Source organism: Bipolaris maydis (genome assembly GCF_028858645.1).
Source record: "Bipolaris maydis strain C4 unplaced genomic scaffold PSV08scaffold_10, whole genome shotgun sequence".
NCBI classification, from domain to species: domain Eukaryota; kingdom Fungi; phylum Ascomycota; class Dothideomycetes; order Pleosporales; family Pleosporaceae; genus Bipolaris; species Bipolaris maydis.
In genome coordinates, this window is record NW_027093866.1 from 1,392,547 (window position 1) to 1,405,642 (window position 13,096).

At 53.8% G+C, this 13,096-nt stretch overlaps 4 protein-coding genes across 4 annotated transcripts; 2 read left to right on the top strand and 2 right to left on the bottom strand.

Moving 5' to 3' along the window:
* Window positions 1-144: 144 nt before the first annotated feature.
* PSV08DRAFT_315385 (uncharacterized protein) lies at window positions 145-1,402 on the top strand. Its single transcript, XM_014227581.2, has 2 exons — window positions 145-406; window positions 471-1,402. The coding sequence occupies exons 1-2, from the start codon at window positions 203-205 to the stop codon at window positions 1,275-1,277; spliced, it is 1,011 nt and encodes a 336-aa protein (XP_014083056.1). The 5' UTR covers window positions 145-202; the 3' UTR covers window positions 1,278-1,402.
* A 1,091-nt stretch (window positions 1,403-2,493) lies between these two features.
* PSV08DRAFT_363981 (uncharacterized protein) lies at window positions 2,494-3,798 on the top strand (the record flags this gene model as incomplete). Its single annotated transcript, XM_014227580.1, has 3 exons — window positions 2,494-2,678; window positions 2,745-3,309; window positions 3,373-3,798. 3 exons carry the CDS (start codon window positions 2,494-2,496, stop codon window positions 3,796-3,798), a joined length of 1,176 nt encoding a protein of 391 aa, XP_014083055.1.
* A 510-nt stretch (window positions 3,799-4,308) lies between these two features.
* On the bottom strand, window positions 4,309-6,946 carry PSV08DRAFT_403484 (uncharacterized protein; the record flags this gene model as incomplete). Its single annotated transcript, XM_066093657.1, has 2 exons — window positions 4,309-6,256; window positions 6,308-6,946. The coding sequence occupies 2 exons, from the start codon at window positions 6,944-6,946 to the stop codon at window positions 4,646-4,648; spliced, it is 2,250 nt and encodes a 749-aa protein (XP_065948832.1). The 3' UTR covers window positions 4,309-4,645.
* Window positions 6,947-9,634: 2,688 nt separating this feature from the next.
* On the bottom strand, window positions 9,635-12,757 carry PSV08DRAFT_206330 (P-loop containing nucleoside triphosphate hydrolase protein; the record flags this gene model as incomplete). Its single annotated transcript, XM_014227578.1, has 7 exons — window positions 9,635-9,752; window positions 9,807-9,902; window positions 10,324-10,384; window positions 10,504-10,666; window positions 10,791-12,126; window positions 12,211-12,243; window positions 12,312-12,757. 6 exons carry the CDS (start codon window positions 12,755-12,757, stop codon window positions 9,812-9,814), a joined length of 2,130 nt encoding a protein of 709 aa, XP_014083053.1. The 3' UTR covers window positions 9,635-9,752; window positions 9,807-9,811.
* Window positions 12,758-13,096: the final 339 nt, after the last annotated feature.

Below are 13,096 nucleotides of genomic sequence, written 5' to 3' on the forward strand. Positions count from 1 at the left end.
GGAAAAAACCATTGCTGTCTGCTCACAATATTTTCCCAAAAGTAAAATAAAGTAAAGCACCTTGTATCCCAAACACGCTAAGTCGCGGCTTCACATGATACATAAATGATGCCGCCCCCACCCGCCGCGGCTGACTTACGCGCCACACCACCAACGTGTCAAGATAATCTACTTTCCTGCCTTGCTATTCGCACCTGCAAACATGAAATCGCGAGTAGCCGCATTGGTCTCGGCCATCGCATGCTTTACACTTGCCAACGCAGAAGTCGCGCCGGAAATCACGACTGTGGCTGAAGGCTACAACGTAATCGCCAAGGTTCCTTGCGTCGAGTGTCCGTTCTTGTACCAAGACACGTCGAAAGGCAATGATGCGCCATGGACGCAAAGAAAAGATGCAAATGCCCTGGTACCGTTGCCATACTATATCGCTTTTTTTAAGAGAAAATATATGCTGATAATAATTTTCGCAGCTCTTGAATATATCACTACCCTACGACTCAGCCCATCTAAACATCAACAACGCCGCACTGTTAACAAACAACAAGATTCTTCCGCGCATCTACGCCAATCAAGTGCTGGAAGACATATCCACCGATGACGTGTCCTCGCTCATTTCCTCAAACCAGCTCGACAATCTCGGCGGCAGCTACTTTGGCGCATCTTATTCGTACACGCTGGCCCGTGTCAAAGATGAGCCCAAAGCCCTGCTTTTCCAATTCGACATCATGGAGCTATGGTCTGATCTTCCCTCGCCCCCTCTAACCGTCTTCTTAGACAGAAAAGAGCAGAAGATAGTCGAGTTGGTGCTCATGCAGCGGCCTCTGCTTTCTCCAGGCGATCCAGCCGGCGCCTATGAGATTATCAAGGTGCACTTGATCGAAAGGCCGCCAGCGCGGACTAGAAGCGCCAAAGGCCCGAGAAAAGTCTCGATGTGGTTCCATGACTGGGATGCCAATGGTAAAAAGGGCACAGCAACACATATCGTCAACTCAGCCTCTGAATCCTTTGTCAACTACATCAGCTCAGGAGTCTGGGCGCTCATGGTTTTTGTATTCGCAGTCATCGCCTTGTTTGTCGTGATTTGTCTCTTCGTCATCTTCGGCTGCGGATGGTGGAACGAAAACGACTACGAAATCGCACAGCATGGCAAGAAGAACAAGAGCAGCAACCATAGCGGAAGAGCAAAGGACGTCGAGGCCGCACGCCGCTTCTTGAGCCCCGAAGAACTGGGTCTGAGAGGAAGTGGAAGAGTTGTTGGGGTGGGCAAGAGCGATTGATTGATTCGAAATTCCAAAAAAGGAAGTTGGCGCATGTACTGTGCTGTTGCACATCGGATGAATGCAAATAATGTTCGTGACAAATCCCCTCCCCCTCCCCAAACTAGAAATGATCACTCTTTCCGACAAGACCCCCCCCCCCCAAAGAAAGTCAAAGTTGCAAGTCTACTATTCCCTAGTCATATACCTACCCCACGCACACACGTACACATACCTGTATTCCCACCGCCCAGCCCCGTCGATCCCTCCCTAGTCCCCCCCGCTACACCCCCCGATCAGCGGCCCTCAGATCTCAAATCCTAGCGCCGATCTCCCTCTCCATCCCTGACAACCCCTCCGATCAACTGCACCAACGACACCACCACTTTTCCCTCGCCGCTCCTCCTTCCTCACGCCTAGAATCCCAGAGTCGGCGCTCTGAAAAAAAAACTTCCCCAAACAGGCCCAGCCCCGCCCGGCCTTAATTCCGACGCCCTGCAAAAGGAAAGGAAGAGGGTAGGTTAGTTGATTGTTTGGTCGTTCGATGTCATTTTACTTTTTTTTTTCTTTCCCTTCTTTCGTTTCGCTGGTGTCGAAACAATGAATAGTAGTCGACGTCATGCCGCTGGGCTCCGCGCGACACCGCGCATCACGCTCAACGTCACTTGTTCCAGCGGCAAGGGGGGAGGGCCAAAGAAAAAGGCGACCAAGCAAACACCGCTTGAAAGTGGCGCCTTCCCTCAAACCCCCGGAGTGGCTTATTTGCTGGCCATGTCGCGCGGGCGCAAAGTGGTTTGTGGTGGTGCTGGTGGAGAAAGTGTTGTCGTCTGTGGCTAACGGGGGGAAGCTGGCGGCGGCGGGCGCTGGGCAGGCTAGGGGGTGGGGGGATGTGAAAGGTGGAGGTGTTCCATGGCACACGTCTTTGGTTCTGGCTGCGGGGGACGTCACTGGGGTGAAGGGCTGGTCGTCATGATGGGTTGAATTGAGGGAGGGGGAGGGTTTAGCTGGGCTGGAAAGCATGGAAGTTGTGTGTGTGACGGCATAGTCTGAGGCGTTGGCGTTAGGGATGATAGGTATAGAAGAGAGGATTTGTCTTCATGACTTCTGGTATCTGTTTAAAAGACAGAACCCACTACAACCTTTTTTTCTATACTGAGACGTTGGGCTTCTTTTTCCCACATCAACTAAGATTGACACTGGTAAACTTGGGGGAAATCTTCCAGAGTAAAGGGCAAAGATGGGTATAACGAATGCGTCGGGTGCCGTCAAGGGCATCTTCTCCCTCCATGTCGTCACAGCCTGCGTCTCGTTTCTGCTCTTACTCGCTGCTCTGGCGCTGTTTGCTAAGCAACTGCGTGGTGGTGCAACCGGTCGATCACGAACGGCCATGAAGGTGTGGCAGTCGACTGGCAAGAGACACAGGTAAGTCCAACTCTCCCCAAGCCCCCAATATACCATACTAACATACTCCTCCCTCCCTTTCTCAAGTGCGACCAGCACCCAACTCTTCGTCTTAACCGGCCTCTTCTGCCTCATGCTCGGCTACGCCGCACAATCCGCAATCGTAGCCCTGCAATCGCGCCTCGCCGTCTCCCCCTTCTACATCACCTCTGCCTACGCCTACCCGCGCTACCCCGGCGCCACAACATCCGCCCCAGACCTGCGCTACGGCCGGGCCATCTCCATCCTCTCCTTCCTCTACCAATGCGCCATGATTCTCATGAACGCCAGTATCGTCGGCGCAATCTGGATCTATGCAAATCACGTGCACAGCAACGCCACGCAGCTGCGCGAACCCGGTGTGCTGAGCGTGGCGCTCAATCTCTTCTGGATGGTTGCCATTCTCGCGCTGGGACTTGCGAGTTGGTCGCTGGGCTTGTATCGTAGGGGTAGCGGAAGCAGCGCGCTGCCGTATCCCACTCAGGTTGGATCCGACTACGTGATTCGCACGCTATACGTCACGTACATGTCTGTTGTTATTGCGGCGTCGACGAGTGTGACGCTCGAGGCGATTTTGTGTTGGTTGGGGATTAAGAGGAATGGGCTTCCCGGCGTGAGTGTTCCGGCTCCCCCCCCTTTCTTTTTGTAGGTGGAAAGTGGCTAACAAAAAAGACAGAATAAATTACAGTCCTCGCTCACACGCCTTGTAATGCTTGTTACGCCCCTCGTCTGGCTCCGCAATGCCTTCTCTATCGCTCAACTCATCATTCTCTACCGCAACTCGCGCCGCTGGTCGCGCCGCACCACCGAGGCGCTGGCTTTCCTCTTCATCATCTTCGGCCAGCTCTGCGATCTCGCTATCCTTGCCTTGCTCCTGCTCGGTGCAAAGAGCTTTGGACGGAAAGACGAGGTGCAGTATGTCGGCAAGGAAGTGAGGTATAGTGAGAGTGTTGCGGGAAATAGGGATAGCGTTATGGCGGATAGGCATTACATTTCTAATAACGTGAATGCGACTCCGACTGGGGATGGCAGGTCGACTTTTGTGGATGCGAATGGAGTCGAGCGGAGGGAGCCGGCGTATGTGCCGCATGTTAGTGTTTAAAGTGGTGAGAGATGGGAAAGGGGGATAGGGGAGTGAATGATCCAGGTGTCAAATTGGCCGACCTATGATATTTTTCTTTGTTCAATTTTACAAGCATATGAGCGAGAATTGTAAGATAGTTAATGGGTAATGTCTATCTAAGTTTGCTGTTGGAGAAGACAGTTAAGTTGCGATGATCACGTGATATGAGACAATGAAGTTGCAAGTAAGAACCACGAAGTAAAGGAATCCTCATGACTGGTTTTCAGCATTGAACCGAACCCTGTCGACATTGCATGGCTTGCTTTCTATGATAATCATTGTACTCATTGCACACAGGCACTCTTACTCTTCTTCGGCAATTCATCTAACGTATAAGATATCCATTTCCGTAATCCTCTAGTTCTAAAACGTCCAATACTAAAGGACTAATTAATTACCATGTAATGCATCGCCATCACCAATCCGCACCTCACACTCATCAAGCACACACACACACACACACACACACACACACACACATGCACACACACACACACACATACATACACACGATATTCCCAAAAACAAGACATCTAAACAAAATCATCAAGAGGCAGCAACAAAACCCTTCAACCAAAACTCTCCTTGCAATCAAGCTGATCAAAAAAAACTAACATAGAAAAAACATGCACGCGCAGTGCAGTGCGCGTCCGCCAGTGTAAATGCTTGCGGTGGGGGTATCTTAGTCAAAACATGATTTTTATCACCATCCAAACTGCAATCTCGCATTTTTGCAATCGCTTGTCAAACGCAGAAACAAGAAAGGAAAACGGGTGAAAAGAGAAGAAGGAGAAGAGAGGGAAAAGAAGAGAAATGAAACAACAGCTCATGAATACTCCTTCATGCCATCGTCACGAGCATGGAAGAACCCACTGCTAGAGAATCCTTCTTCCTTGGGCGTCGCCCACTCATCGGGCGACGCAGCCTCTCCTGTGGCAGAAGACTCAAGGGCCAAGTCCTCAGAGTACATGCTCTCAGCGTCGTGTCTCCAGTCGTGTGGTCGCTGGTGCTGGGAGTAGTAGGTGTTCTGATTGTGTGCCATGGCGCGTGGCGTAGAACAGCTCACGCGCTGGTCATCTTCAGAAGTCATAATGAGCATGTCTGGTGAGGGCGTGGGGTATGTCGGCCCGCTGCCAGCGACGAGCTTGTTTACCAGAGCTTGCAAGTTTGATACTTCAATTTGCAGTGCGTAAACACGGCGCTCGAGCGCAATTCGCGCGTTGCGCTCCACTTCCAACACTGCACGCATGTCCTGCAGCGCCTTGGCTTGTTCATTGTTACTAGCGGCCGGGAGAGTTGAAGTAGGAGAGCTCGGCGCATGCACAGGCTCTTCTACGTACTCGCTGCTGGTGCTCTGATGACGAAGATGAGACGGCTCTTGGTGGATGCTCGGTGCAGAGCGTGAGTGAGACCGCGAGGCAGAGACGGAGGTGCTTCGGTCTCTCGAGCGAAGGCTCCGGGGTGCGTTTTCAAGTATAATAGTCTGTCTATTGTTTCGGGATGAAAGGCGGCGAGTTAATGTTTCGAGATTAGAGTACTGGTTTTCAAGATGCATGAGCCGCTCTTCCATTGATAGTCGATTCGGATTTGGCACCGGAAGAGGTGCTACCGGTGAGATTTCTTGGCTGCCGGCTTGAGGGACGGGTTCGACATGTCGTGCCTGTTCTGGCTGTGGTTCTGCCGGCACCGGCCCGGACTCTCGGCCGTTCTTTAAATCACCGAAATTGAAATCAGAAACGGCTGCATAGGCGTCTCCTTCCTTTTCCTCTTGTTTTGACCGGTCCAGCCCTGCTGACGTGGGTGTTTGCGGATCATCTGCTTGCACAAGCGTGGCGCTCATTTCCTTGTATGAGTCCGCCTCTGGCTCCCGGATCATTGGCTCCTGCATCTGCACGCTGCGGAACGTCTCCACCGTCTTTGCTGTTGCTGGCCGACTGTAAACACTGCCAGACATGTTGCTCTCCCGCCAGTACTTGATTTCAGCGCTGCGTCTCCTTTCGGTCGAAGCAAGGTCCTTGGCCATGTCGCGAAGAGCATCTGCACTGCGTGACCTCCGCTTGTTGGCTCTTGGAGTGCCGTGCGAGGGGCTGGAGAGTGCAATACCAATTCGAGAAGGAGACATGTTGCCGTCCTCGATCCGCTCTTGCCAAGGCGCCAGCTTTGGTCGCGACTCGTCCATACTGTGACGCTGAGCGGCCAGGCCTGGAACATTGGGAAGCGTAGCTCTTCGGCGCCCCGGCCGATTGACATCAAAGGTGAGATACTCGTCCGGTGGACTTGCTGGCGGCGCATTCACGTTCATTGGGTACGGCAGGTGCTGGCCCAAGGGGTGCAATGGCTCCAGCTCTTTGACGGGCAAATCAGATATACGCGGTCCAACTGGTGACGGCGTTGGCCGTTGTTCTATTGGTGGTGTCGATCTTAACAAGCCGGGATCCTACATCGTGTTAGAAATAAGGCGTCGTCGCGTATTGCACACATTACTTACGCTATTATGATAGCTATGACCACGGCGGGTGGTCTCATCCTGTTGCTGCCGATGCTCTGGTTCGGCCGTCTTTTTACCGAACATTTTGCGAATGGCACTTCTGAGCCCACTTTTGCGCTTCCTCTGCGTCGCCTTTGCTGCTGCCGCCGCCGCTGCCGTCGCACTTTCGGGCGTTGACCGGAAAGGCGATGGAGATGGGGCTATGGTGGATGGGACTATGCTGTCGCGCTGTACAATGCTGATGGGTTGCAGATTGCGCGGCGATCTCAACGGAGCATGGTCGCGTGCTTCCTCCTCTTGCTGCGGCTGGTCTACAACGAGATTTGATCGCAATGGCATTGGATGGTCGGGAAGTGCCGGGGCAGGATGGGCTGGTCTTGGGGGAGTCGCCGACCGTTGGCGCTGCTCTTCCAGCGGTGCGACTGGCGGCTGGGGAGGATCACTCAAGGTGCCGTTTTCAGCAAATCTCTTCTCTTCCTCGTCATTGAGCGGCATGTCCTCGGTGATGGGGATTGGACCGCTGATCTTCAAGTTGCCCTTTCGGATTGCTTCTGCCTTCCAGCTGGCGCGGCGCAACAGCGCAGGCGAGGGTGCCGATGGACTCATATCGGCGACGACGAAGCCTTCTCGCTGGAGCATGTGGATGGGGGGAGGCGGCGATTGTGGATGAGCAATCGTCAAGTGGGGTGCCTCTGGAAATTGCAGTCGGGACAACAGCGACAGGGGTGCCTCAGCTCAAGTAGTGGCTCTTCCAGCGACCATCACCAAATATGCAAGGTGATGTGCATTCGAGAAGGGTTGTCGAAGGGGGCAAGCGCGGCAGAAGGAATTTGTGGTTTTGTTCCGTGGGGGAATAAAGAAAAAAAGCAAATGTGAAGCAAAAGCAAGGTGGGCGGAGGAATTAAGACGAGAAACGGGCGAGGGTGAAGGAAGGCCAAGGCGAGTGTATGGGTGCGTGGGTGGGTGGATAGACGGAAGGAGCGACGAGGTTAAACGAAACAAGCAGGCGTGCAGGCGTGCAGGCAGGCAGGCAGACAGGCAGGCAGGCAATGGGGCGTGTCGAGCCACCGAGGGCCGGGAGGGAGAGTTGGAGGAGAGCAAGAGAGGATGACGGGGCGGGGATGGGGGAGGGCGCGTGGAGGGCCTATGTATCCAAGAGAGGTGTGGTGGTGGACCTGGTCGGACCAGGGTGTGTTGTGTAGAGTGGGGAGGGTTTGTCGGCGGGCGGGCATGGCGGGTGCGGGCAGGCTGGAGGCTATTAAGGCAATGGCGTCGTTGCGAATCAAGCAGTATGGCCGGCAAGGCAGGCATGGGCTGGCCGATAGCCCAATAACGGGGCGTCGAGGCTGGCAGCTCTTGAGCGGCATGGAGCATGGAGCATGGAGCATGGGAGACAGGTGGTCGCCAACACATGCACTCGACGGCCTGCATGGTCGTTGTTGCGCCTGGCTGGCCATGGTTCCCGTATGCCACCTGCACCTCCGACCAGCCCGCCTGCAATCGCTAAATCCAGTGCCATGCACGCGCCCCGACGCCCTCTGCCTCTGTCCATCTGAAACGTCGGCCTTGGGTTCATTCATTCATTCCTCTCCACCCTGTTCCTTGCCTGCACCCGCATCCTGGCCACCTATCCACACGTCCTCGCTCGCTGCTCTCTGGCTGGCCTGCCTGCCTGCCTGCCTACACGCCCCAGACCCCGCGGCCACTACACCACATACGCACCACCACTACTAGACTACCTACCCAACCCGACCATCAATAATTGCCCCGTTTCCCGAACAAAGCCAGAACACAAGACACAAGCGCTGGCCACGCTCTAGGTGCATATTCTCCATGTACCTACGTCTCCTCGCGACCCACACCCCTTCGCCAACAAACCCCCTCCCTCCCCTCACCATCGTCCCTCGTGCTTCAAACACCATATCGGCCAAAGCCTGCCCAGGCTCGCCTGCCCATGTCCCGCTTCCTCAATCAAGACAGACACCTTTTTCGGCCACTCTTTTTCGTCCCTTTCCCCCAAACTCCGGCAAGGACGGAAAAAGGAAAACCCTCGCTATTACCTCCACCACCCCTGTTTGCCCTCTCCCATATGTGCATTAACGCGTTTGAGAGGGTACCGCGCTAAACCCCATCAGGCCCATCGAACACGCTGACACTAGGGCCGCGAACCGCTCTTCTTTGGCGCAACACACAGCAAAGTGCGAACCACACACACCCACCCCCCGCCCGCGCCAGCCTGCAGGCGCGCGCGCCCACATCCCATACGTTATACCGTCTATCGTGACTCTGCTTGGTACTCTACTGCAATCCCTTGGCGCCCATGTAAGAAAGGTACCCCCCCCCAAGTAGTATAAGCCGCAAGAGCAACGAAAGAGAGAAAAAAAAGAGACCTTTTGTGAACAGCCTTGCGTTGCTGCATTGGACCCTCTCTCTATTTTTCTTGCGTTGCCCTGAGCAAAAGATGGCCCTGCAACGTGGCAGAGAGCATGGCGCGGCCGTTGGACTTGAGCTCTCTTGTTCCCACCCCTCTTTTTTTGCTCCTCCCTTACCCCCACCTTCGTCTCGCACTGTGTTCGCATTTTTCCCGCGGCTTGTCTTTCGTTCTTCGGTCTTAGCTTGCGCTGCGCCATTGTATTGGATTCTATTGATTTCACGACTCGCACCGCCCATGACAGCCAACCCTCAAACCCGCTTCATCACACGCACACATTGGCCTTCCGGCACACCATGGAGAGTTCGGTGGCGGCGTCACCGAAAGCACATTACTCGCATGTTTTTCTCTCCTTCTGTCTCGATTGCCCTCTTTCTTTTCTTTTTTCTTCTTCTCTCGTCTCAGTGTTCCCGGGGCGGGCCTGTGCTCTTGCAACATACGATCCCTGTCCGCCGCCGTTCTTCTACTAACCCATACCTACTATGTATGCCGAGAGTGCCGACTGTTCCCACACTATAAGCGCGCAGCCTACGTATACATACATACACTTACTGTGCCTCATATAGAGAGCAATTGGGCCTTTTCGTCTCACTTGCAGTGGGGTCTCGTATGGTCCAACTTGGTTTCCCTCTGGGCAGTCCTCAGCCTTCCTTCGCCTTTTTTTTGACGCTGAACTACTGCAGCTAGAGTCATGGGCCTACCGCACAATCGCCTGCAGTGGCTTCGGTACTACCACTGAACCAAACTATACCAAGAGTCGTGGCCGCCACAGCGCTTGGACCCCCTTAGCCAATAATAACCCACACGAACCCCCCCCCCCCCCATGTCTGGCTCTTTCTTCCCCACACCCACCTACTCTGTCCCACACACACGCACACTACCCTTTCACGATAACCGCACACTTTTCTAACAGCGTTTGTTTGTGATGCCGCCTTTCTCGCCTGTCGATCCGGAAGAATTCGTCACCGGAAATATCTCTCACAACGGCAACAGCCATGTTACAGCCTTTTGTTACTGCTGACCGAGTCAATTATCTCCCCCGTCGTCCCGTTTGGTGACATTACTTACCCCATTTAATCGCCGTAGACCTCCGTCACATTGGCGTACCTAAGATCAGCGTGATCTTCCAGATGCTGCATCCACGCTTTGAGGAACTTTGAACCCCTGCACACAAAAGATAGTGCCACACACGTTAGCAAACTCATGTTCCCTTTTTCTTGAAACTCACTCTTGTACAATGACGACGACCAAACTGTCACCCGCACCCTCGGAGCATCAAAATCGTGTTCCGACGGCCTGGGATGTAATCGATGACAGGGCATGGGACCGGTGGATATGCTGCTTGTGACAACACAGGGGAGCGTGTATCACGGCAGTTTCATCTTTTGGGGGCCCGCTCGGACTGCCGCTGCACTCGCACGCGGTACGCAGCGCCATTGCACACAGCCTCAAGTTTCAGGACCCCTCCCCTCCCCCCCCCCCCCCAAAAAAAAGACGTTGGATGACGAGGCCGCAAAAGGATAAACAGGAAGGAAAGTGGGCTGCTGGGGTTATGGATTCGGCAATCCACAGTGTGTACACTTACTTGCTGATTGTCTCCGAATCTCCAATCACACAGAGATGCCGCTTTGGGCGTGTCATGGCCACTAATCCGGTAATCCTCATTAGCACATTATCACCACACAAGGCCTTCTGCAGCTGTCATTTTTCATGCGTGCCATATTAAACATGACCTGACATTGTCGCAATACGAGTCTTGACTTACCGTTGAGTCGTCTCTTCTCGCCCAGGAATCCCACTTCATGCTCTGCATTGCTCCGCACCGTGCTGAAAATGACAGCTTCTTTCTCTCTTCCTTGAAACCCGTCCACGGATCCCAGCTCCATGCCAGGATACTCTTCTTTGAGCATTCCAGCCAGCAATGCGAGCTAGCCACATCAGTACCTAAGCATTCCCCGCTTGTCCCTGCCTAGTGTGGACTCGGTGGGACTTTTCTCCGCCTACGAAAAAGTCGCTACAAGGGGGAAAGGGGACTGGCGGGCATATACGTACCTGCGCATTGTATGGCGTAACAACTGCAATGTCCTCAGGCCTCACCCCGGCACCCACCAGACTTCTGACGTGCATTCGAACCAGCGCCGCCTCGGCTTCGTTAGACTTGCTATCGCCAAGACTCATACCTTTGCCACCCTTCCCGATCACGCCCTCGTCTTCGACCTTTTCGGGAAAATCTCCGCCTTGGGTATCCCAGAAGACGAGCGGCTCCGTTGTGTCTTCTGTCTCCTGCACCTCGTACTTTAGGTCCTTAAGCAGTCGCGCCTTGACAAAATCTGCAGCCACAAGTTTTGAATCATAAAGTTCGTCGGACGGAAAGCGCATGATCTTCTCATGCATTCGGTATTGCGTCGTTAGCATACGCTTGATCGACGGGCCGTGCAAGGCCAGAAGTCGATCGAACAGTGTCGTCTCCAGTGTTATACCTTCTCCTTGCTTTAACATGGATCTATCCGCATTATCCTCTGCACCCTTGGTCTTCTTGTCCTTGCTCTTTTTGGCCGTCTTGGCCTCCTTGGAGTTCAGGGATTTGATCGTTGGCGGCAATTGTAAATGGTCTCCTGCAAGTACTAGTTTATTTGTCTTTGTCCACAGAAGAGGCACCCAGCATTGTGCTTCCAACGCCTGACTTGCCTCATCCACAATAACAACGTCAAACTCTTGCCCCTTGAGATGGAACCCACCAGCACCGTGTAGCGTGGCCAGCACTACCTTGCTGCCTGTGACCAGGTTGCTGACGCATCCCTTTTCTCGCTCTCGGAACTCTTGACGCAGCTCTTTCAGCTCAGTGTAGATCTGTCGTCGCTCCTTTGCATTACGCGTCTTGCGAATCGATGCCTGTTTTTCGTCCATTTCTTTGCGCACATCTTCTACCAATGCAGCTGCTTCTGAAGTCCGTGTGAGTACGTCTAGAGAGTGGCTGAGAACTGAGGGCAGTAGCCGCGCTGGATGTCCCAAGCGCACCATCGGTACCTTGTGAGAGGCTAGCCGCTCGACGATATTGTCTACCGATATGTTGGACGGACCACATACTAGCAGACGTAGTTTTTGCTTGAGCAACTGCAAAATCAACTCGATCAGCGTATGAGTCTTGCCTGTTCCCGGTGGTCCGTGAATGAGAGCGACCTCTCTCGAGGCTAACGCAAACCTAATCGCTTCTTTCTGGCTATCATTCAGGGAAGGATCGATCCACTCGAGCTTGTGTAGCGGATTCGAAGGATCATTAAGATCCGTTGGGAGTGGAGACGGCGACGCCTGTCCAAACAACACTCGCATGAAGGGAGAATAGTCCTGATCCCCTAGCTTCTGTAGCCTGCTCATAGTCTGGTTCATCCTACCCCATCATGAACATCCACGTCAGAATCTCAAAGCGCTCGTACACAAAGGGGGGAGGGGGCGGGAAACAATAGAAACGTACCGCTTGTATGTCACATCGTTGGCCAACTTGACTCTAAAACACACATCAGCCTCATCAATCGAGTCCAAATGCTTCGTCTTAAAACAGTAGTAAAAACCCACATCCACAACCTGCTACCTGCGTTGACATCATCGTCCTCCTCCTTTTCCAGCACAACCTCGACATTCTCCCGTCTCACCCTCAACACCACGCCCTCGGACCCCCTCTTCGCCGCCTCCCTCTTCTCCCCTTTCTTCGCACTCGCCCCAACTTGCTCCTGCACCGCCACAATATCCCCCACACGGATCCCGTGTTCAGGGATATCCGGGGCCGCGCCTTTATTTACGACTGCGCTGTCGAGTCCGAGCTCGAGCACGGTTTTGCCGCCCAACCCTGTGCGTATAGAGGTGATGTTAAGGTTTAGGATCGCGAGGCCTGCGCGCGCTAGCGCAGAGGGCGTGTGCGACGTGAGGAGCTCGTTGGTTTCTGAGAGCTCGGCTTCGAGTTCGGCGGAGAGCAGCGTCAGTTGCCTGCTCGCAAACGAAGGGATGTCGGTTGGCTGTGGCATTTTGTTTTGTTTCTTTTTTGGGTGGTTCTGGTTGGTTGTGGTGGGTTTAGCGGGCGCTGGGTGGGATGTGGTGGGATGTGGTGGGGTAGTTTATTTGGTGTGCTCAAGTATTACTGTAGCGCATGTCTTTTATGGGAGTCGCAAGATGCTTATGAGAATTTATCTAGGATGCTGGCATGTAGTTCTCAAGTACAGCTTTGCATTGTGTGAATGGGTGTGAAAATGAATGGTGGGAAGCGCGTCATCGTCATTGCCCATTCAGTGTCGCGTTCTGCGCTAGCCTATCTTAGTCTAGCCATTCCAGAGGTGTAAAGAGCGCGAGGTTTGCAAAGGCAGGAC